Raw genomic sequence first — 21760 nt, 5'->3', positions numbered from 1 at the left:
GTCGTGGCGCTGCAGGAGATTTTCTGAATAGGACAAAAAGTGTGGAAAAGCGGGCATCGAGCGGCTACCTCCCACCAAAGATGTGGACCACCAATGAGCTGAGAATCGGCTTCATAGTGCTGGGTAAGATGCGCCATCGTGTGATTGGGTGGCAGCCAATCAACGCAAGGATGTGCAAGCTGAGGATTAAAGGCCGTTTCTTCAACTATAGCATCATCAACGTGCACTGCCCATACGAAGGGAGACCCGACGACGAGAAAGAAGCATCCTACGCACATTTGGAGCAGACATACGATGGATGCCCACTGCGGGACGTCAAAATCGTCATGAACGTGATATGAACGCACAAGAAGGAAGGAAATGTATAGGCCGGTCATCGGACCTGATAGTCTGCACACCGTATCGAATGACAACGGCCAATGATGCATAAACTTCGCAGCCTCCCGCGGAATGGTAGTCCGAAGCACCTTCTTTTCCCGCAAAAATATCCACAAGTCCACATGGAGATCACCTAACCTAACCAAGAAACGGAAAACCAAATCGACCACGTTCTAATCGACGGTAAATTCTTCTCCGACATTACGAACGTCCGCACTTACCGCAGTGCGAATATTGAATCCGACCACTACCTCGTTGCAGTATGCCTACGCGTCGTACAACACGCGTCGAAGTCGGACGCCGCGGCTTAACATTGGGCAACTACAAGACGGTAGACTAGCCCAAGAATATGCGCAGCAGCTGGAAGTGGCACTCCCAACGGAAGAGCAGCTAGGCGCAGCGTCTCTTGAAGATGGCTGGAGAGATATTCGATCCGCTGTTGGTAGCACCGCTACCGCTGCACTTGGCACGGTGCCCCTGGATCAGAGAAACGACTGGTATGACGGCGAATGTGAGCAGTTAGTAGAAGAGAAGAATGCAGCATGGGCGAGATTGCTGCAACGCCGCACGAGGGCGAACGAGGCACGATATAAACGGGCGCGGAACAGACAAAACTCGATTTTCCGGAGGAAAAAGCGCCAGCAGGAAGATCGAGACCGTGAAGAGACGGAGCAACTGTACCGCGCTAATAACACTCGAAAGTTCTATGAGAAGTTAAACCGTTCACGTAAGGGCCACGTGCCACAGCCTGATATGTGTAAGGACATAAACGGGAACCTTCTTACGAACGAGCGTGAGGTGATCCAAAGGTGGCGGCAGCACTACGAAGAACACCTGAATGGCGATGTGATAGACGAAGATGGCGGTATGGTGATGGACCTGGGAGAACGCGCGCAGGACATAATTCTACCGGCTCCGGATCTCCGAGAAATCTAGGATAAGATTGGCAGGGTAAAAAACAACAAAGCCCCTGGGATTGACCAACTACCAGGAGAGCTGTTTAAACACGGTGGTGAGGCACTGGCTAGATCGCTACACTGGGTCATTACCAAGATTAAAGAGAAGGAAGTTTTGCCGCAGGAGTTGATGGAAGGTGTCGTGTGTCCCATCTACAAAAAGGGCGATAAGCTGGATTGTAGCAACTACCGCGCAATCACATTGCTGAATGCCGCCTACAAGGTACTCTCCCAAATTTTATGCCGTCGACTAGCACCAATTGCAAGGGAGTTCGTGGGGCAGTACCAGGCGGGTTTTATGGGCGAACGCTCTACCACAGACCAGGTGTTCGCCATTCGCCAAGTACTGCAGAAATGTTGCGAATACAACGTGCCCACACATCATCTATTCATCGACTTCAAAGCCACATATGATACAATCGATCGGGACCAGCTATGGCAGCTAATGCACGAACACGGATTTCCGGATAAAGTGACACGGTTGATCAAAGCGACGATGGATCGGGTGATGTGCGTAGTTCGAGTTCCAGGGGCATTCTCGAGTCCATTCGAAACGCGCAGAGGGTTACGGCAAGGTGATGGTCTTTCGTGTCTGCTATTCAACATCGCTTTGGAAGGGGTAATACGAAGAGCAGGGATTAACACGAGTGGTACAATTTTCAATAAGTCCGTCCAGCTATTTGGCTTCGCCGACGACATAGATATTATGACGCGTAACTTTGAGAAGATGGAGGAAGCCAAGCTCAAGAGAAGGCAATGTGAGCCACCCACCGCGAGTTTGCATCGGTGGTGACGAAATCGAGGTGGTAGAAGAATTTGTGTACTTGGGCTTACTGGTGACTGCCGAAAATGATACCAGCAGAGAAATTCGGAGACGTATAGTGGCTGGAAATCGTACGTACTTTCGACTCCGCAAGACGCTCCGATCGAATAGAGTTCGCCGCCGTACCAAACTGGCAATCTACAAAACGCTCATTAGACCGGTAGTCCTCTACGGACACGAGACCTGGACGATGCTCGTGGAGGACCAATGCGCACTTGGAGTTTTCGAAAGGAAAGTGCTGCGTACCATCTATGGTGGGGTGCAGATGGCGGACGGTACGTGGAGGAGGCGAATGAACCACGAGTTGCATCAGCTGTTGGGAGAACCATCCATCGTTCACACCGCGAAAATCGGAAGACTGCGGTGGGCCGGGCACGTAGCCAGAATGTCGGACTATAATCCGGTGAAAATGATTCTCGACAACGATCCGACGGGCACAAGAAGGCGAGATGCGCAGCGGGCAAGGTGGATCGATCAGGTGGAAGATGACTTGCGGACCCTCCGTAGACTGCGTGGTTGGCGACGTGTAGCCATGGACCGAGTCGAATGGAGAAGACTTTTATATACCGCACAGGCCACTTCGGCCTTAGTCTGAATAAATAATAATTTTTTTCCCGCCCACGTTACGGTGAAGATGGGCGTGGTCAGGAGTAGTAATCATCATGCTTTCTGGGTTTTGCCCTACATTAAAATCAATGACCACACCCACCTTGATTTCTGATGGGATGTGAATCTGAATTGAGATTTCAAAAGAAAAACATAAATTTCGCTAGTGTCCAATCTACGAAGTACATCGTAACTATGCTTTGCTATGCTATTCTATGCTATTCTATGCTATCCAGCCAACAATTTCTGGAGATGGTTGGATCGCAAAGTGCACATGTTTATTGGAATTAATTTACCCATTCAATCTTTTACCATTTATGGGAGGAAAATGCCCCCCCCCCCCCGTGCCGTGAAAATTTAATCTACGTGAAATTTTAAAATATTTTACATGGGTAATTTTAGAATTTCTGCGGTAATTCTAATATTTCCCATGCAAATTTTCAGCAGTTTTCTGTGGAAAATTTCAAACAATTTCCTGTGAAACTTTTCAATACATTTTGGTATATTTTTCTTGAAAATTTAAGATAATTGCCTATGGAAACTACAAAGGCCTTTTTGTGGAAAGTGCGAAGATTTTTTTCATAGAAACTCAAAGAATTTCTGGTGGGACATTCAAATTTTGGTGGGACAGTTCGAAAGAATTTTCAATGACAATTCCGAAGAATTTCCCACGGAAACTCCAAAGACGTCTCGCGGATATCGAAATAACTTCTCGCGGAAACTTCGAAAATATTCAGAAGGATTTCCCGCAGACCTACATGAATATAAATTCCAAAGGGATTTCCGAGGGTATTTCGAAAAATTCTCTCTGCAAATTCCAAAGATAAGCCCTTGGAGATACAAAAGAATTTTCTTTGGAAGCTTTAAAGACTTTTTCTTGGAAATTCGAAATAATTTCCCAAGGACATGTTAGTGAATTTCTTGTGCAATTTTCGAAGAAGATTTTGTACAATTAAAAAAATCCGTGGAGTCCCAAAGAATTTTAAGTGGAAATACCGAAAAGTTTTTTTTTTAATTTCAGTGATATCCATTAGAAATTCTTCGAAAAGAATAAAACTTTTTCATGAGAGCCTATTTCAAATTTCCAAAGAAATTTCTTTGGAATTTACACGAGAAGTACTTTGAAATTCCCACATTGAAATCACTCGATATTTTCATGAGAACTTCTTTGGATTTTCCACGGGAGATGCTTCAGTATTTCTACGGGAGATTATTCACAATTTTGACATTTTCACAATTTTGAAATTCTTCAAATAATGTACGGAATATTCTCTGGAATTTCCACCAATTTTTTTCGCGATTGCAGTCTTATTGCAATGTGATCGTGATCTAAATCTATAAAAAATCAAACTGTTTGTAATTTCATCGTTGTGTAAGAATAAAAGAAAAATTTGCAGTGTATTCACCCAGAATCAATGTGAATTCTCAGCTGCAAATGTACAGTAAAGCACTGTGATTCTCTAAATATTTACATTTAATCAGGTGAAATGTCATGCACCGAACCAAATAAGACAGTTTGTCAAAAAAAATGTATGCGATATTCTGAACTTTTTTTCTCTTTCTTTCTCTGCTGCCTGATAATACAGGGCCAACACAGTGCGGTCAGCATTTGTATGAGCTTTCTTGTTTCGACTAGCGCTAGTGCGTAGCGCAAACAGAACAGAATCAAGTTTAATTAGCTGTGGCGCACAGCCTAAAAAGAGTGCTAGCCACATGTACTGATTTATTAGTTGTAATCTCTAAAATGAGCAAAGAGCTTGAGCTTGATTGACTGCCCGTAGTTGCTACTCCATTCTGGTTGTAATGGCTGTTCTTGAACATAGAACCAACAGATGTTTGCTTTGGACTAGCACTCATCTTCCATTTGTTAGGTCACACTGCCGCCTACCACGTCAGAATGCAAGTCAATGTAGGGAAGGGGAAGGAAATGATGATGCCCACTGCAAGCCGAATATACCTCTGCACTTACCACGAGTTCAAGCGGAATCTTTCCCACGATCTTTTTCCAAAGATTTTAATGGGAAGGAATAATTTATGAATGAAATGTTATAACAGAAAATATTTGGCGTAGCTAAAACTAGTGAAAAACTAAAAAAAAGTTTTTGACTGTAAATTAATAGTTACTTGATTGTTTTAATAGTTTCACTTTTTTTTATACAAAATTGATTATAATTACAGTCTAATGAAACCATTAAATTGTGCCGAATACTGCTTTTTGTTGTTGAAGGAAAGGATTAAATTGTTAAAGAAGCGTATGGCATCTGATAGTACAGTCCTGATTCGCAGGTTTGGATATTGATACATGGGTCTCCAGTTAGCCTGAGGATGAGTGATTCTACATTTTTTATCGCGGTTGCCTTCATAAATTTCATCATTAGCTGACGAATGACTTCACAATATCCCTGAGTATTCCATTCCGAGTTGTTGTACCCATAAGCTACAGTTATATTTTTAGGAGAATTAAATTATAATTCCAGATCGAGCATATTAAATTTTGAATCCATTTTCCCCTGACTCTGTAGTGCCCGCCATTTATATACAAACTATGTGGAGAATCTTTCCCACCCAAAAATAGCCTAGAGTGGAACGAGTATCGAACTCGCACTAGGTTTGGCAATCCCATTTCCTTGTGCGTAAGGCGTAAGCGAGTTCGAAAGCGTTTCGATGATAATTTTTGCGAAATCTCTCTAAATAGTATCCGATAACTTTCAAGATTTCATTAGTAGTTATTGCTACATCGTCATAATTATTATTTTTTTGTTCGGAACAGGTTACAAACACTCTTTCCGGTGGTAATGCAGAAGTATCTGTGAAGACAAAATCTGCATGGTTTCTGAATGGATATCGTCCAAGAACGACGAGGATAGACTTTTCACTGACATTGCGTCGACATACACTTCCAACGAGCACGAACATCGATAAAGTTGCTTCGTCACCTAAGTGTCTCGACCAATTCACGTACTTAGCAGCTCACAGATTATGTGGGCGGTTTGGTTGTCATACGACAACCGCGCTGATTCAACGCCCAATCTGACCGCACGGACTAGGTCAGAGTCGGTGCACTTTACACGTATAATCGCATTTAAACATTCCTCGCCGCTGAAAGCCAACAGCAGCGGCGGTGGCCGTGTGTCAATTAATTACGTAAACGGAGTGTGCAACGCGCTACGACGCTGCGCTCATAGTACCTACTACCTTGTACTTTGTCATCGCTAGTGAGCCGATTAGCGGCAACCAGCAGCGTCCGTTCCGTGCTCGTCGGGAGTGGTTCGGTAGCGCTCCACCGACATCGGCAATGAAACCCCTGCGATTGTTTAAACAAATCAACTGAGACGAACGAGTGACTGAGTAGAGTACCTACGTCGTTTCGCTTTATGGCTCCCGCAACGGACGGTGATGACAAATGACACGACGCAGTACCGTGTCATTCGATTGTTCTCCAAAGCGGGCCTGAGAGAAACCCTAAAGGTGTTGCCACCACTTCTTCGGTATAATTTTCATGCCGGTGAAATATGAACGTAAAGCATAAAAATAAAATCCTTAAAAGGCCAACTCAATGTGGTATGTATGTTACCTCTTTCCGAGAAGTTTTCCTTACGGATATGTTGTCATGGAATTCAAGGTAGAAACATTCGCCAGGGAACAAAATTTCAAATCGAAATGATTGATCGAAAAGCTCTTCTTTGATTGCTAAATATCAGGGTTTACCTTAGATTCTCAATGATAAAAAAAAGATTATTTGTGTTCGTACTATTCCACACAATTCTGATAATTGGTAGATTAGTATGCGAATCTATCCTAGTCTACCCTTGTTATGAAACCCATGTAGTAATTTATAAACAGACATTCCGGTGGATCAATCGTTGATATTGGGTTACAGTTCCCTAGAACGATCGTAACGGAATTTATTATCATAGCTACACCGCAATGAACTTGAATCCTTTCTCAACGATAAAACGCTTTAATGGATTTTTTTATTTGTTTTGGAGTCTCGCAAACATCACTGACTCTACCTATATATGTAAGTACTAATCCAGAACGCCAGCCAGCATAGTGCCATAAAATATGTTCAAGAATGCAGTCCGTCGCTGCTGCGCCGACCTTCCACAAAAACTTATCGTTGATTGTTGTTTTGCTTTATTTCGTTTTCCAATCGGAGGCCTCTTCTGTTTTGTTTCTTCAAGGGGGCGCACATGGGCTCGAGCGTGTAAGTCAGGCATGGGCATTTCCCTTTTAATTTATGTATCTAGGTAACCGCAAAACCTGTGTGAGAATTCCACCGAGGATTATTTGTTGTTTCGGCGGTTGTTGTTGGTAGATCGATGAACTGCCAACCGGTGAAATAGCGTCACGTACCGAATCAGCGGTGGTGGTGCTGTTTGTTACACAAAACGGAGGAGTGTCTATGTTTGGCTACATAGTTGTTATGACTTGTTCAGTGTAGTTTATATACATATTGTCCGGAAACGTGAATATAGTTAGCTTGAATGTTATTCCTTTAGTCACAATTTGCTCAAAGGAAAGTATTTTTTGTCGTCAAGTAACATACCTATTTTATGAAAGATTTCCAAGAATATTCGAGCTGAATTGGTGAGTAAGTTTCCACAAACTGAACGAAATTATGTTGATCTGCTGCACAATCATTTGTGACAATTGGGAATTCTAGAATTAAAGCCCAATATTTTTTTAAACTTCCTGATTCAAATTGATTTTAAACATCAATCTTCCCACAAGACTTTTGGAAGCTTCCGAGCCTTTTGAAAGGAGGCTTCCAAGCCTTTTGAAAGGAGGCTTCCAAGCCTCTTGAAAGGAGGCTTCCGAGCCTCTTGAAAGGAGGCTTCCGAGCCTCTTGAAAGGAGGCTTCCGAGCCTCTTGAAAGGAGGCTTCCGAGCCTCTTGAAAGGAGGCTTTGAGGCCTCTTGAAAGGAGGCTCTGAGGCCTCTTGAAAGGAGGCTCTGAGGCCTCTTGAAAGGAGGCTTTGAGGCCTCTTGAAAGGAGGCTCTGAGCCTCTTGAAAGGAGGCTTGAGGCCTCTTGAAAGGAGGCTTGAGAGCCTCTTGAAAGGAGGCTTCCAGGCCTCTTGAAAGGAGGCCTGAGCCTCTTGAAAGGAGGCTTGAGGCCTCTTGAAAGGAGGCTTCCAGGAGCCTCTTGAAAGGAGGCTTGAGGCCTTTTGAAGGAGGCTTCTGGGCCTCTTGAAAGGAGGCTTCCAGGCCTCTTGAAGGAGGCTTCCGAGCCTCTTGAAAGGGAGGCTTCTGAGCCTCTTGAAAGGAGGCTTCTGAGCCTCTTGAAAGGAGGCCTGAGGCCTCTTGAAGGAGGCTTCTGAGCCTCTTGAAGGAGGCTCTGAGCCTCTTGAAAGGGAGGCTTCCAGGCCTCTTGAAAGGAGGCTTCTGAGCCTCTTGAAGGAGGCTTCCAGGCCTTTGAAAGGAGGCTTCTGGGCCTCTTGAAAGGAGGCTTCCTGAGCCTCTTGAAAGGAGGCCTGAGCCTCTTGAAAGGAGGCTGAGCCTCTTGAAAGGAGGCTTGAGGCCTCTTGAAAGGAGGCTCTGGGCCTCTTGAAAGGAGGCTTCCAGGCCTCTTGAAGGAGGCTTCTGAGCCTCTTGAAAGGAGGCCTGAGCCTCTTGAAAGGAGGTTTCCAGAGCCTCTTGAAAGGAGGTTTGGAGGCCTCTTGAAAGGAGGCTCTGAGGTCTACTGAAAGGAGGCTTCCAGGCCTCTTGAAAGGAGGTTTCCAGAGCCTCTTGAAAGGAGGCTCTGAGCCTCTTGAAAGGAGGCTTCCAGGCCTCTTGAAAGGAGGCTCTGAGCCTTTTGAAAGGAGGCTGAGCCTCTTGAAAGGAGGCTTCCAGGCCTCTTGAAAGGAGGCCTGAGCCTCTTGAAAGGAGGCTTCCAGGCCTCTTGAAAGGAGGCCTGAGCCTCTTGAAGGAGGCTTCCAGAGCCTCTTGAAAGGAGGCCTGAGCCTCTTGAAAGGAGGCTTCCAGAGCCTCTTGAAGGAGGCTCTGAGCCTCTTGAAAGGAGGCTTCCTGAGGCCTCTTGAAGGAGGCCTGGGCCTCTTGAAAGGAGGTTCCTGAGCCTCTTGAAAGGAGGCTCTGAGCCTCTTGAAAGGAGGCTTCTGAGCCTCTTGAAAGGAGGCTTCCAGGCCTCTTGAAGGAGGCTTGAGGCCTCTTGAAAGGAGGCTTCTGAGCCTCTTGAAAGGAGGCCTGAGCCTCTTGAAAGGAGGCCTGAGCCTCTTGAAAGGAGGCTTCCAGGCCTCTTGAAAGGGAGGTTTCGAGCCTCTTGAAAGGAGGCTTCTGAGCCTCTTGAAAGGAGGCTTCTGAGCCTCTTGAAAGGAGGCTTGAGCCTCTTGAAAGGAGGCTTCCGAGCCTCTTGAAAGGAGGCTTCTGAGCCTCTTGAAAGGAGGCTTCTGAGCCTCTTGAAAGGGAGGCTTCTGAGCCTCTTGAAAGGAGGCTTCCGGAGCCTCTTGAAAGGAGGCTTCCTGAGCCTCTTGAAAGGAGGCTTCCAGGCCTCTTGAAGGAGGCTTCCGGGCCTCTTGAAAGGAGGCTTGAGGCCTCTTGAAGGAGGCTTCCAGGCCTCTTGAAAGGAGGCTCTGAGCCTCTTGAAGGAGGCTTGAGGCCTCTTGAAAGGAGGTTTCCAGGCCTCTTGAAAGGAGGCTTCTGAGTCTACTGAAAGGAGGCTTCCAGAGCCTCTTGAAAGGAGGTTTCTGAGCCTCTTGAAAGGCCAGGGCCTCTTGAAGGGAGCCAGGCCTCTTGAAAGGAGGCTTGGGCCTCTTGAAAGGAGGCTTCCGAGCCTTTGAAGGAGGGGCTCTGAGGCCTCTTGAAAGGAGGCTTCCAGGCCTCTTGAAAGGAGGCTGAGCCTCTTGAAAGGAGGCTGAGGCCTCTTGAAGGAGGCTTGAGGCCTCTTGAAGGAGGCTTCCAGGCCTCTTGAAAGGGAGGCTGGAGCCTCTTGAAAGGAGGCTTCCGAGCCTCTTGAAAGGAGGCTTGAGCCTCTTGAAAGGAGGCTTCTGAGCCTCTTGAAAGGAGGTTGAGCCCTCTTGAAGGAGGCTGAGTCTACTGAAAGGAGGCTTCCAGGCCTCTTGAAAGGAGGTTTCAGAGCCTCTTGAAAGGAGGCTTCCAGGCCTCTTGAAAGGAGGCTCTGAGCCTCTTGAAGGAGGCTTCTGAGCCTCTTGAAAGGAGGCTTGAGGCCCTCTTGAAAGGGAGGCTGAGCCTCTTGAAAGGAGGCTGAGGCCTCTTGAAAGGAGGCTGGAGGCCTCTTGAAGGAGGCTGAGAGCCTCTTGAAAAGGGCTTCGGAGTCTCTTGAAAGGAGGCTTCCGAGCCTCTTCAAAGGAGGCTTCCGAGACTCTTCAAAGGAGGCTGCTGAACACCTTGAAGGGAGGCTTCTCAGCATCTTGAATGGAGGCTTCCGAGCCTCTTGAAAGCTGGCTTCCGAGCCTCTTGAAAGGAGGCTTCCGAGCCTCTTGAAAGAAGGCTCCGGAACCTCATGAAAGGAGGCTGCATAGCCACTTGAAAAAAAGTCTTCCGAGTCTCTTATAACAAGGCTTCTAATCTCCTTGAAAGATGTGTTCCGAAGAATTCTTGAAACGCGGTATTCGAGCATTTCGAAATGAGACTTTCGAGCCTCTTGAAACTTATTGGCAGGAGCCTTCCGAGCTTCTTGAAAGGAGGCTTACGAGTTGCCTCGGAAGGAGTCTTTTGAAAGCAGAGTTTCAAGCTTCTTGCAACGAAGCTATTTAGCTTTTCGGAAAACAGGCCTTCATGTCTTTCAACTGGAGGCTTCCGAACCTTAAGATTCTTGATTCAAGTTCGGAAGCATATTATTCAATATTTTGTCTCGATCGGGTAGATTACATTGAAGATTTTTGAAATTTGTGCATTCGACGTTTTGTCCTTCTGCCCTTCATACACTGCTCTGCTTGGGGTAGACAGGATTCAAATGTCTTTGATCTACTGATCGCCATGTACATTATGTAGAATACATACAAAGTTTTGGAATAAGAAATTTAATAAAAAATCAACAAGTTTTTATTGGAATTGTAATACATCCGCCATTATGCATTTTTGTTAAAGGTACCCCCTGGGGCCAGCGAAGGTACCCCCAGAGGGACATGTACCCTAGGTTGAGAATTGCTGTTTTATGTGATATATATAAGGTACACTGGGGGAAGTGGAAAAGGAAAAATCGATAGTGCATGTTTGAGTTGGTGTAAAACCAGTTTAAATGATTTAAATGCGTTCAATCAAAATGGGCTATCAAAAACAGTCAATTTTGCACCAACTGTGTGGTAATTCATACCACTTTGGTCGCTTGAAGTTTATGGAAATAGATTTTAAAATTAGGAGTTGTTTTTCCACTTTTCCTAGTGGGATGGGGTAAGTGGAAAACCCATGTTACCTTGACCTTCAATAGTGATAAGTAGTTACATATAACTCAAATCAGTACGATAATTGTTCTGAGTATCTTTTGTGGAATAATTTCATTACCTTACAGAATAGATTCTCAAGGAATTCTCGTAATAGCTAGGGGAGGGCTGGTTTTGCCTTCTCGAATACTAAGTGTACGTAAAGTCTATATGTTCGCCCCAAAGATGGACTTTTTAAAGGAAAAATGGGACTTACAGGATTATAAACTAATCAACTTAGTTTAACGAATTGAGATGATGTCTGTATGTGCGTATTTGTATGTATGTGTGTGCGCAAAGCACGTACAAAATTATCAGCTATTCTTAATTTCTTGTCCTTAACCAATTCGTTCGCAAAAAAATTGCATTTAACGACGAAACTTGTTATGAATAAAAATTAATGTAAATTATACAATATATTTACCTATCAGTGCTATTTTTAACTTTCTTATACATTATTTTCATATGTAAAACATGTGAAAGGCATCAATGGATTAATCAGCCATTTTCTCATTTAAATTAGTCCAATGACCACTGGAATCACAATGATAACATAGAAGGAACATATTAAGATTCACAGCTATCGAAATAAGCCCTGGAGGGTAGAAAAAAATTGCGTTATTAGACCATTATCCACTTCCCCCGCAGTGTTTGATACCTGGGGTAAGTGTAAAATCTTTGAATTATTTGCTTTCTTGGTACAAACCACTACCAGTTGAATGGGATTAGTTTAATTGTATTGTAACGGTCACCTGTGAAATAAATTCACTTGAAAAAAGAACAATTGTTGCAAATAAGGATTGGTTTTATGAATGCAAAAATCAACTTTTCGCGAAACCTAAAATTACAGTTCCAGCGTTAACAGCGTTAGTGTATGTATTATACAAATTTCAACATAGTATTAGTGTGAGCATCAAAGTATATTCTTGCACAATGTTATGATGTGGTAAAAACTGTAAAGTATGTACAATTCCAATTTTTCGAGTCGCTTTTTACACTTACCCCCTTTTTCCACTTCCCCCAGTGTACCTTACGTTACGGGATTTACCCGCGTTTTGTTTTTTTTTATTTTCAATTTTTCCCACCATGCAAAGATTTATTCTAGTTTTCCGCTCTATAACATAAATCAAAAATTAGTATGGTTGAAAGATTATTTTCCAAGATGCTTCAATTCAAGGTTGTATTTATAAAAACAAATAATTTGTTTTTTTAAGTAAAGTATTTTGTCCACAACCTCATACCATGAAAATGGCCAACCAATGCTCCATTACTAGCATTTGCATCAACGACTGAGTAAAATTTGATTCTAGATTGAATAGATTCGAAAAACATTCGACTAAAAATGTGAAAAATCGGAAAAATTTATATTCGCTGTATCTCAGAAACAATAGTACTTAGAAAAATAATCGGTGTGCATCTTTTCCATGAGAAATTTTACGTACTTTCATAAAATCAATAAAAACGTAAAAAAAATCTGAACCATTTTTGAAAAACCAACTTATTAAAAAAAATTATAACTTTTTATCCATCATTTCTCCATGATGTCCCATAGTGCAAAAAAGTACATATAATATCTGCTACAATATATCAAAAAATAAAAAATATTGAAAAATTCGTTTTTGAGAAAATCGATTTTTAAGTTTTATTTTGAATTATTGAACAACTTTTTTAACAGTGTATATTTTTTCACATAGTCCCAATAAATACCTAAAACATTGCCGAAGACACCAAAACGATCGGACAAGCCGTTTTCAAGCTATATTTTCTTGACAGTGTTCAAGGTGTTTTTGCTAAGGCAAAAGTCAAAAGTTAAAAGTTAGGCTATAGTCAAAATGACAAACCAATGATGCAAATTATGTTTTTTGACCATAAAGAATGTATGTGCGAAATTTCAGGGAAATGAAAAAAAAAAATGAAATCTTGAAAAAAAATCATGATTTTACAGAGAATTGCTCATTTGCATACCAATAATTTATTCTGTTTTGTCATTAAGCCGAATGGTCGTGGGCTGAACGGTAATTAGGCCGAATGAGAAATGAGTAGTGAAAAGTGAGAAATGAGAAGTAAGAAGTAAGAAATAAGCAATGAGAATTGAAAATTGAAAGTGAGAAGGGCGAAGTGAGAAGTGAGAAATGAGAAACAAAACGTGAGAAGTGAAAAGTATGAAGTGAGAATTGAGAAATGAAAAGAGAGAAGTGAAAAGTGAGAAATAAGAAGTAAAAAATTAAAAATGAGAAGTAAAAAGTGAGAAGTGAGAAGTGATAAATGAGAAATAAAAAGTGAGAATTGAGAAATGAAAAGTAAAAAGTGAGAAGTGAAAAGTGGAAGTGAGAAGTTAGAAATAAGAAGTAAAAAGTGAGAAGTAAGAATCGAAATATGATAAATGAAAAGTAAGATGTAAAAAAGTTAAAAGTGATTAGTAAGAAGTGAGAAGCCAGAAGTGAGAAATGAGAAGTGAGAAGTCAGAAGAGAGAAGCGAGAAATTAGAAGTTAAAAGTGAGAAGTGAGAAATGAGTACTGAGACGTGATACGTGGGAGGTGAGAAATGATGTTAGCTGTACACCTGTGTTCAAAATAATAGCAGCAGAGGCCGTTTTCGTATAAAATGCCCTACTTTGACAAGCTGTTACTTTGTTCCCCGATGACCGATTGAGATGAAATTTCCGGGCCTGAGTGAGTGTTGAAGTTTACATATATTAAGTATCAAATTCTATTCGTTGAAAAATTAAACACTAGGTCAAATTGTAATAGCAGTTTTTATTTTTGTAATACTGGCCAATTTCCACAATTCGAATCATAAATCGTTTTTCAGATGTTTCCAAAGTAAAAACTGCTATTATTGAAAATCTCCCTAATAAAGACGAAAAAACTGCTATTATTTTGAACAATTTGACCTAGTGTGTGATTTTTTAAAGAAGTAAGAAGAAAGAAATAAATAAAAAGGTAGAGAGTAGAAAAAAGAAGGACGAAGGTAGAAGGATGATGGAAGAACAAAGGAAGAAAGGAGAAGAAAGAAGAAAGGAGAAGAAAGAAGAAACAAGAAAGAAATAAGAAGGCAGAAGGGAGAAGGGAGAAGGAAAAAAAGGAAAAAGGAAGAAAGTTGAAGGAAGAAAGCAGAAGCAGTAGGAAGGAAGAGAGAAAAACGAAAAGGAGAAAGAAGAGTGAAGAAGTTGGAAGAAGAAAGAGAGAAGATGCAAGATGGAATAAGGAAGGAGTAACAAGGAAATATGAAAAAAAGAATGAAGAAATATAAGAAAAATAAGGAAGCAGGAAGAAGGTAGAAAAAAGAAAGAAAAAGTAAGAAGAGAGAACGAAGAAGGATGATAGAAGAAGGTTGAAGGAAGAAGAGAGAATGAAGAAAAAAGAAAGAAGAAGGTTGAAGGAAGAACGAAGAAAGAAGAAGGAAATTAGAAAAAAAGAATAAAATGGAAGGAAAAAGAAGAAGCAGGAAGAAATATGAGAGAAATAAGAAACAAGGATAAAAGAAGAAAAAGAAGTATAAGGAAGAATAAAGAACGAAGAAAGAATATGAAAGAAGGATGGAGTAAGGAGAAGAAAAAAGGAAGAATAGGGAAAAAATAAGCAGGAAGGAAGGAGAAAAAGAAGGAAGAATGAAGGGAGACGGTATACGAACAAAGAACTGACTTCTCACTTCTAACTTCTCATTCGGCCTAATGACTGTTTGGTTTGATGATCATTCGGCCTAATGACCTTCGGCCCTATGATTTGATATCACAATTTATTATTCCTTAGGAATCACTTCAACAGACGGCCATTGATTTCTTAATTAAAATACAGACCCCATTCGATTTTGGCAAAACAAATTTAAAAAAAATATTTTGGATATTGCCTATACTGCCGTCATACGCATATTTGTCCCATGTTTGCTGGGATTCCCTATATACATGGGACAGTTATGCGTATAACGGCAGTATAAACCACGTAAATCTCATAGTCCTTTTAAAAAACTGATGAGAAAAAAAGGGAAAAAACCGCGTAAAATGTTTTTTCAAGGAAAACGCTCAAATTGTCTGTATTAAATAACAATAGCTTCTAAAGGTTTTAATGTCTATGAAGAGAGCAATGTTGTGTTGAGAAATGATTTGATCCATTTTCCAGCAATCAGCCCCCATTTTGATAGACAACTCAAAGTGTAACCCCTTTCTCCCAAAAATACAGTTTCAAGTTGCTACAATACCTGATTGACTTCCGCCGGCAATCTGTCGCATCTCCTTGGTGAAACCGCGGGCCCCGAACTGGCACGACAGATCGTGCAGGGTGCGTGGCTCTCCGCGATCCAGCAGTCGCTCCAGAAAGAACAGCAACGTCATGTTGCGTGCCATCTCGTACTCCATTGACTCCATGGTGCTGCTGTTGTTGTTGTGGTTACCGCCGGTCACACTGCTGTTCTGCACTGTTTCTATTGGCAGGCGTCAATAACGTCGATGATGTAAAAAAAAATTGATCGAGGGGGGGGGGATCTGTTGATGTCGATCAACGTCTATGCAACTGCACCCAACGCTTATCACACCACTCGGTCCGATCGAACCACCCAGAAAACGGTGATATGTATTCGCGCGCGACGTTACTTAATCTTAAAATCGTGTCGTAGTCGTTGTCGCGCGCTGTCCTATTCGAAATTTTCTATTAATTATTGAATTTTGCTTCTTCGACAACACCACCTGATCGATCGGCGCGGCGGCGGCGGCGTGCTGTCAGGTTTCACTTCGCTATATTTTCACCGATTTTCGCCTGCACTTTGCTCAACGGCGACTCGACGTGAAACCACCGCGCGCGGATTATTATGTGGTATTTGTGTGTCAATACCCCGCGCGCGCAATTCGTCGTTGCACTTGTTTCGCGTGAACAGACCCAACAGACAGCGGCAGCAACACTCTGGCACTTTTCTTTCTTCCTTCGCGTGTTGGGTGATGATTTTTCCTCTGCTTCTCTGGTGTTGTTTTTTCTTGTTTAATTTTCTCTGCTTCAACACTCTTTTTATTTTCTTCGACGTCGAGGGGGGCTTTTGATTGGCTTCAACGGGCGATCGCGACCACACAAGTGTGGGTGAGAAAGGGCGATGTGGGTTGCCTCCGTCAGTTCGATCCGTCGAACATTTTCTATCTTTGCAAAGGTGTTTGTTTTAATTACACTAGTCTAAAGAATAAAACGAGAATAGAGAAAATCAATGTTTTACTATCTATTTCAAAGTGTAAAATTTTGTATTGATTCGTGAATAAGAGATAAACAGTTATATACAAAACGATTTTAATTTTTTTTGTTAAATATCTTGGCTGTGCATATGCACAGCATATGTTTCGAAATGGACAAATTGATATGAAATTTGCGAAAAAGAATCCACGTGTCTTGGAGGGACTCGAACCCTCAACCTCCTACTCTCTAGATAGGCGTGATAACACAACAAGACCACTTAAAGGTCTCGTTTGCGGAAAAGCCATCAGAATCCGAGTACCAACCTCCACCGCGGTTAGCTCTCTTTTTTGCAAATTGAATATCTTTCGGATGCTTGATTTGTCCAATCTCCACATTTGCTTTACTGTTGTATATCCACAGCCAAGCGAGTGCACATTGTTTATTAAACGAGAGGATCGCACTCCATGCCCCCCAGCAACGGACTGGGCGGGACGGTATAGAATGCGAATTCAATCGCACTCTGCTGTGCCAAAGGCTTGCTTGGCTAAAGCATTTGATGAGTTTGAGCTTTAAGTGGTCTTGTTGTGTAGGAGGAGGTTGAGGGTTCGAGTCCCTCCAAGACACGTGGATTCTTTTTCGCAAATTTCATATCAATTTGTCCATTTCGAAACATATGCTGTGCATATGCACAGCCAAGATATTTAACAAAAAAATGGTTTTCGTACGGCCGAGTTGCCGAATAATATGCAATTAATTGTATTTTAATTTATTTAAAATAGTTTTGTATATAACTGTTTATTTAAATCATTTTTTTAAATCAAGAAGATAACGAATATTTAATTTATTTTATTTAAATCAAGAGATAACGAAATTAGTATACAAAATACTTTAAAACCATTCGTAAATCACCCAAGAAAGAACCCAATAATATTACAAAAAGTTGTACCGAAAGCCTATATGATTGCTCCAAAAAAGAATTTCTGATAGAAGGCCCGGAAACCCACATTGTTATATACCGATCGACTCATTTCGACGAATTGAGGTGATGTCTGTGTGTGTGTGTACAAATTTTGTAGACACACTTTTTGGAACTTAGCATCATCCGATTTACTCGCAACAAGTTGCATTCGACGAGGAAATCGGTCCCATTGTTTGGCCAGATCGGACATTGCATTTCGGAATTATTGGAAAATCATTGTTTTTTCCCCTAGATTTTTTGACGTAGAATACGTCTTACGGGAAAATATAGGGGGGTCATTCTGCAGAATCAAATTTGAGACCGTCACGAAAAGTGGTCAGGAAGTATGAACTAATAACTCAGCCATCTTCCAACCGATTTTGATGATTTTTATATCAATCGATCGACAAACTCTTTAAGAATTTGCACAATTATTAGAAACAATTAAATAAAGGCGCTAAACTATTAAAAATTGAATTTCGTCAGGCACTGTTGAAAACTTGTTATACACAGTTAATTGCCTACATTTCGGCTATTAGTCACTTGGCGCGTGAATTGATGAATGGTAATCAAATTCGAAAAATGATTTAAGGCAAGAAACCTATAATTCTGTTCTGAGTCTCTGCACTCTTATACGTTATTCTACGTTGATTTTGCGGTCGTGTCTCTGATACAACCTTCTACTTTTTATTCAAAACCGACTTTTTTTCAAAATTGGTGGCAATCAATGCATAAACATGCAAAATTATAGAAAAAAAACCCAGATTAATACACCTAGCGTTGGTGGTGCCTTTCTCGCATTTAGTTAAGACACCAACCTTATATGGGGTTTATATGGTCCGATGTACCATTTTCTTCATAACTTTTAAACGCAATGACCGATCGTTATAAAATTCAATTGTGATCAACAAGGCTTTGTCCCCTGTCGAATGAAACTTGTTGCGAGAAAATCGGTTAAGGATTACTATACGAAAAGTTGTCTAATGTTTTTTATTGCTTTTGTGCACACACATACACACACACATACATACACACGGACAGACAGACATGTGCTCAGCTCGTCGAGCTGAGTCGATTGGTATATAATACTATGGGTCTCAGAGGCTTCTATAAAAAGTTGGTTTTCGGAGTGAAATGATAGCCTTTCGGTACAACTTAGTTGTACGAGAAAGGCAAAAAATCTATTCTCCTTAAGAGCTTTTTTGACCTTTATTATTCTTTTCAATATATTTTACAATGCACGAGAAAGGGAGCATCTCTGATACCGCAAGTCGATTACATCTGTATATAAATGCCGTTAAAGATGTTCTCGACTTGCGGCAGTGAAGTAAAGGACGAAGTATGCACTGACATACAAATTTAAGAGAGTATTTGTTCTAATATATTTTTTTAAACTTTTTCAATATTAATGTAATGAACGTGCTCGTTTTTCAATAACATTTAAAAAGCAGACAATTTTTAGTAATTTGTGTCATTCCTGATTGCTATCCAGCGTACTTACCAAAAACATTACAAAAATCAGAATAAAAAAAATGCACTTCAGTTCTTGAATTTAATTGTTATTGATATGGGTACAAGTTTTGTATTCAAGGAGCAGTAATCCTACTTCTCATTTGAACATCGTTCACGTGTTTGATATTTGATTTAAAATGCATCTGTGCTAGGCGATTGTGTCAAAAAAATGCGCTAGTGCTAAATCGCACCACATCGAATTTTCTCGTGAAAAAGTGATTGTTTATTCATATTCTTGCTATGATTTTACTATCATTTTACTAAAATTTAGCTGCGTTTTTAAAATACCTACGTGGAACGCGCTACGGCAGCAGTACAAGGGCGCGACCACGTTTCATGAGGTGGATATCGAAATAGATAGCGAAAATCAAGGGTTGTGTCCCATTACATTTCTTGAGTAAAATCGGGTGACGCAGTCTTGAAATGGTGGCATGGCTACCTTCCGTCCAGTAAAAACGAGACAGCTCTAGGTCATGCCCTCTTAATTCAGGCGTCTGGCTTACCCAACCAGAAAGGAGTATTGTTACCTGGCTTACGCCGATCCGGCTCTGAATCTGGCTTACTGCCGATCCGGCAGTTCTAAAGTGGTGGAGTCATAAGACATGGATAGTAGGGGAAAAGGTTCGGTTGTGGGCACCCTTTTGTCTTTGATCCATAACTTTGGCCCTAGTTGATCATATGCCGACATTTGTATACCAATAGAAAGCTAGACTAATAACCTTACTACTAGAGAAAAAAAAAATATTTCGATTTCATCAGTTTGAAAAAACATTGGCAATTTTGCAAATTTGACATTTTTGGTCATTTCAATTTTGTGGTTCGGTTGTAGGCACCCTTGAAAACTCAGCTAAAAATAAAGAAGCATGAATAGAAACCACCCAGATTTAATGAAAAGGAATAATTTATTCATTCTAATAGCCAAGAGGCACTAAAAAATCAGATCGGTGCATTAGGGAGGATATTGAAAAAAATCACATAAGAAAAGTCTAAAATAGCACTTTCGGTAAATGGGTTTCAATTTTTAATTGCTTTACGTTTCATTGATATACCTCACAATAAAAAAAATCCTGATTAATCACCCTAGCGGTAATAGTGCCTTTCTCGTTCATTACAAAAATTAATATTTTGGCCATAAATTTTGATCCCATAGTCCGATCTGACCAATTTTCAATAGGAAACAATGGGACAGGATTCTCCGTCGAATGCAACTCGTTCAAAGCAAATCAGTCAACGATTTGTTCCAAAAAGTGTGGATATAATAACTCGACATACCTAAAGAACAAAAATATGAATTAAACTCATTATTTCAATCAATGATGTCTAAATAATTATAAAAAATTGCATAAAAACGTCATTTGAAATAAGTTAAAACGGTATTGAATGATCTGTCAACAAAATAAGGGTGCCCATAACCGAACCAATAAAGGGGCCCACAACCGAATTTCGCAGTCTTTTTGAAAAAATAAGAAAAAAAATTATGTGCTAAAATTTTAATGGCAATCGTTATTCAGCCTCAAAATAGATTACATTTACTGTATAAATATGCATTGAAACTCACTTTTTGAATTAAGTCACTTCAATTTATGGCAATTTAAAAAAGGCCAAAAAACATTCGTGTTGTTTTTTTTGTAAAAAATTTATTTGATCCTTGTTCAAAGTAGAGATCTCCATCCGGCTTGATATTGAGCACAAAACATCATGTTACAATAGCACACTAATAACGGTTGTCAGAATGACAGCATCTGTTATCTGTAGGGGTGCCCATAACTGAACGGTGCCCACAACTGAACCTCCTCCCCTATAGTGATTCAAAATTTGACTTTTTTGCTCCTCTATGCTTAAACGATGGCATTTGCTATTTTAAGCACAGGGGAGCGAAAAAGTCAAAATTTGAATCACTCTAATGGATAGAGTTGTCATTAACAACAAAACAACTACGAAAGCAAACCCTTTCGCAAGAAAGGATTTTCGTGAGGTCTCCACACAACGCATCTGGCACGAGGGAGAGGAAGTTAAGCTAACGGCGCACCAAAACCCTATGTGCAGCAGCTCAATAGGGAAGGAGGGGCAATATGCCTTAGCTAAGCATAGATTGCTTTTATGCCTTAGCAATAACGATTTTCATGGGTGTTTCTACCTCATGCAACAGTTAAACAGTATAGCTAGCTAATGCCATATACAAATTAGAAAAAAAAACTCAATCATATTGACAATATTCACATTTCAAAAAAGTGGTGATATTTCGTTGCCGGAAAACTCATGAGGCAAAACGACTTATAGCCGGCAGCTCTTAGAGAACAACGCACCATGCGTCGGCGAATAAGCATTCTGGAATGAACAGTGCGTGGAGACGCGTAGTACATTGTAGGTTAGTTTCACTAGGGCGTTTTGCCTTGCCGAAATGTTAGATGTTTCATCAAAATGCGGAAAATTTCGGTTTTTTCTACATTCCTATCTATTATTGTGACACTTTTTTCGCCAAACCTACATAATTTTACGTCTAGTTTTGTTAAGGCTATCTTAAACACTTATAAAATACCCGAAAGTCGTTTTACCTTGGGGGGACGTTTTGGGGCCTCTTTATGAAGATCTCATCATGATCCTCATCACGATGCAATTTGATGACATTATCGACCAACGGACGGGGCAATATGTTGAAAATAGCTCGAGTTGAACCAGCAGAAGCTTCGAATGTGGGTTTTTGCTGGAAAACCGGGTAAAAATTGTGTGAGCCGATTCTGACATGGAGACAGACGCTAAGTAAGCAATTTTACTGAGCGTCTGTCTCCATGTCAGGATCGGCTCACAACAGCGTCTGTTCTCCATGTTAGGGGCGGCTGATCATCGTCCGAGTGCCAGCGAGGAACTCTAAGTGAAACTGTGCACCATGGTCCACCGGGAATAAGAAGGAATGGTCCTCCGGAAATTTAGGAGGTTTGGTGTCAGGCCCTGCAAGCCAACATAAGTAACGAACAATCAACAAGGGAGTACGG

The 21760-nt window shown here is 41.2% G+C and overlaps 1 protein-coding gene across 1 annotated transcript in view; it reads right to left on the bottom strand.

Annotated features, from left to right (window-relative positions):
* The window catches only part of LOC134209331 (uncharacterized), a 157254-nt gene that overhangs the window by 112114 nt on the left and 23380 nt on the right, over window positions 1–21760 (bottom strand). The window contains 1 exon segment of the mRNA XM_062685317.1: window positions 15342–16300. Within this exon segment, the coding sequence (XP_062541301.1) occupies window positions 15342–15507 (166 nt within the window). The 5' untranslated portion in view covers window positions 15508–16300.

Source organism: Armigeres subalbatus, chromosome 2 (assembly GCF_024139115.2).
Source record: "Armigeres subalbatus isolate Guangzhou_Male chromosome 2, GZ_Asu_2, whole genome shotgun sequence".
In the NCBI taxonomy this organism is placed as follows: domain Eukaryota; kingdom Metazoa; phylum Arthropoda; class Insecta; order Diptera; family Culicidae; genus Armigeres; species Armigeres subalbatus.
This window is presented reverse-complemented; position numbering and strand designations above follow the sequence as displayed.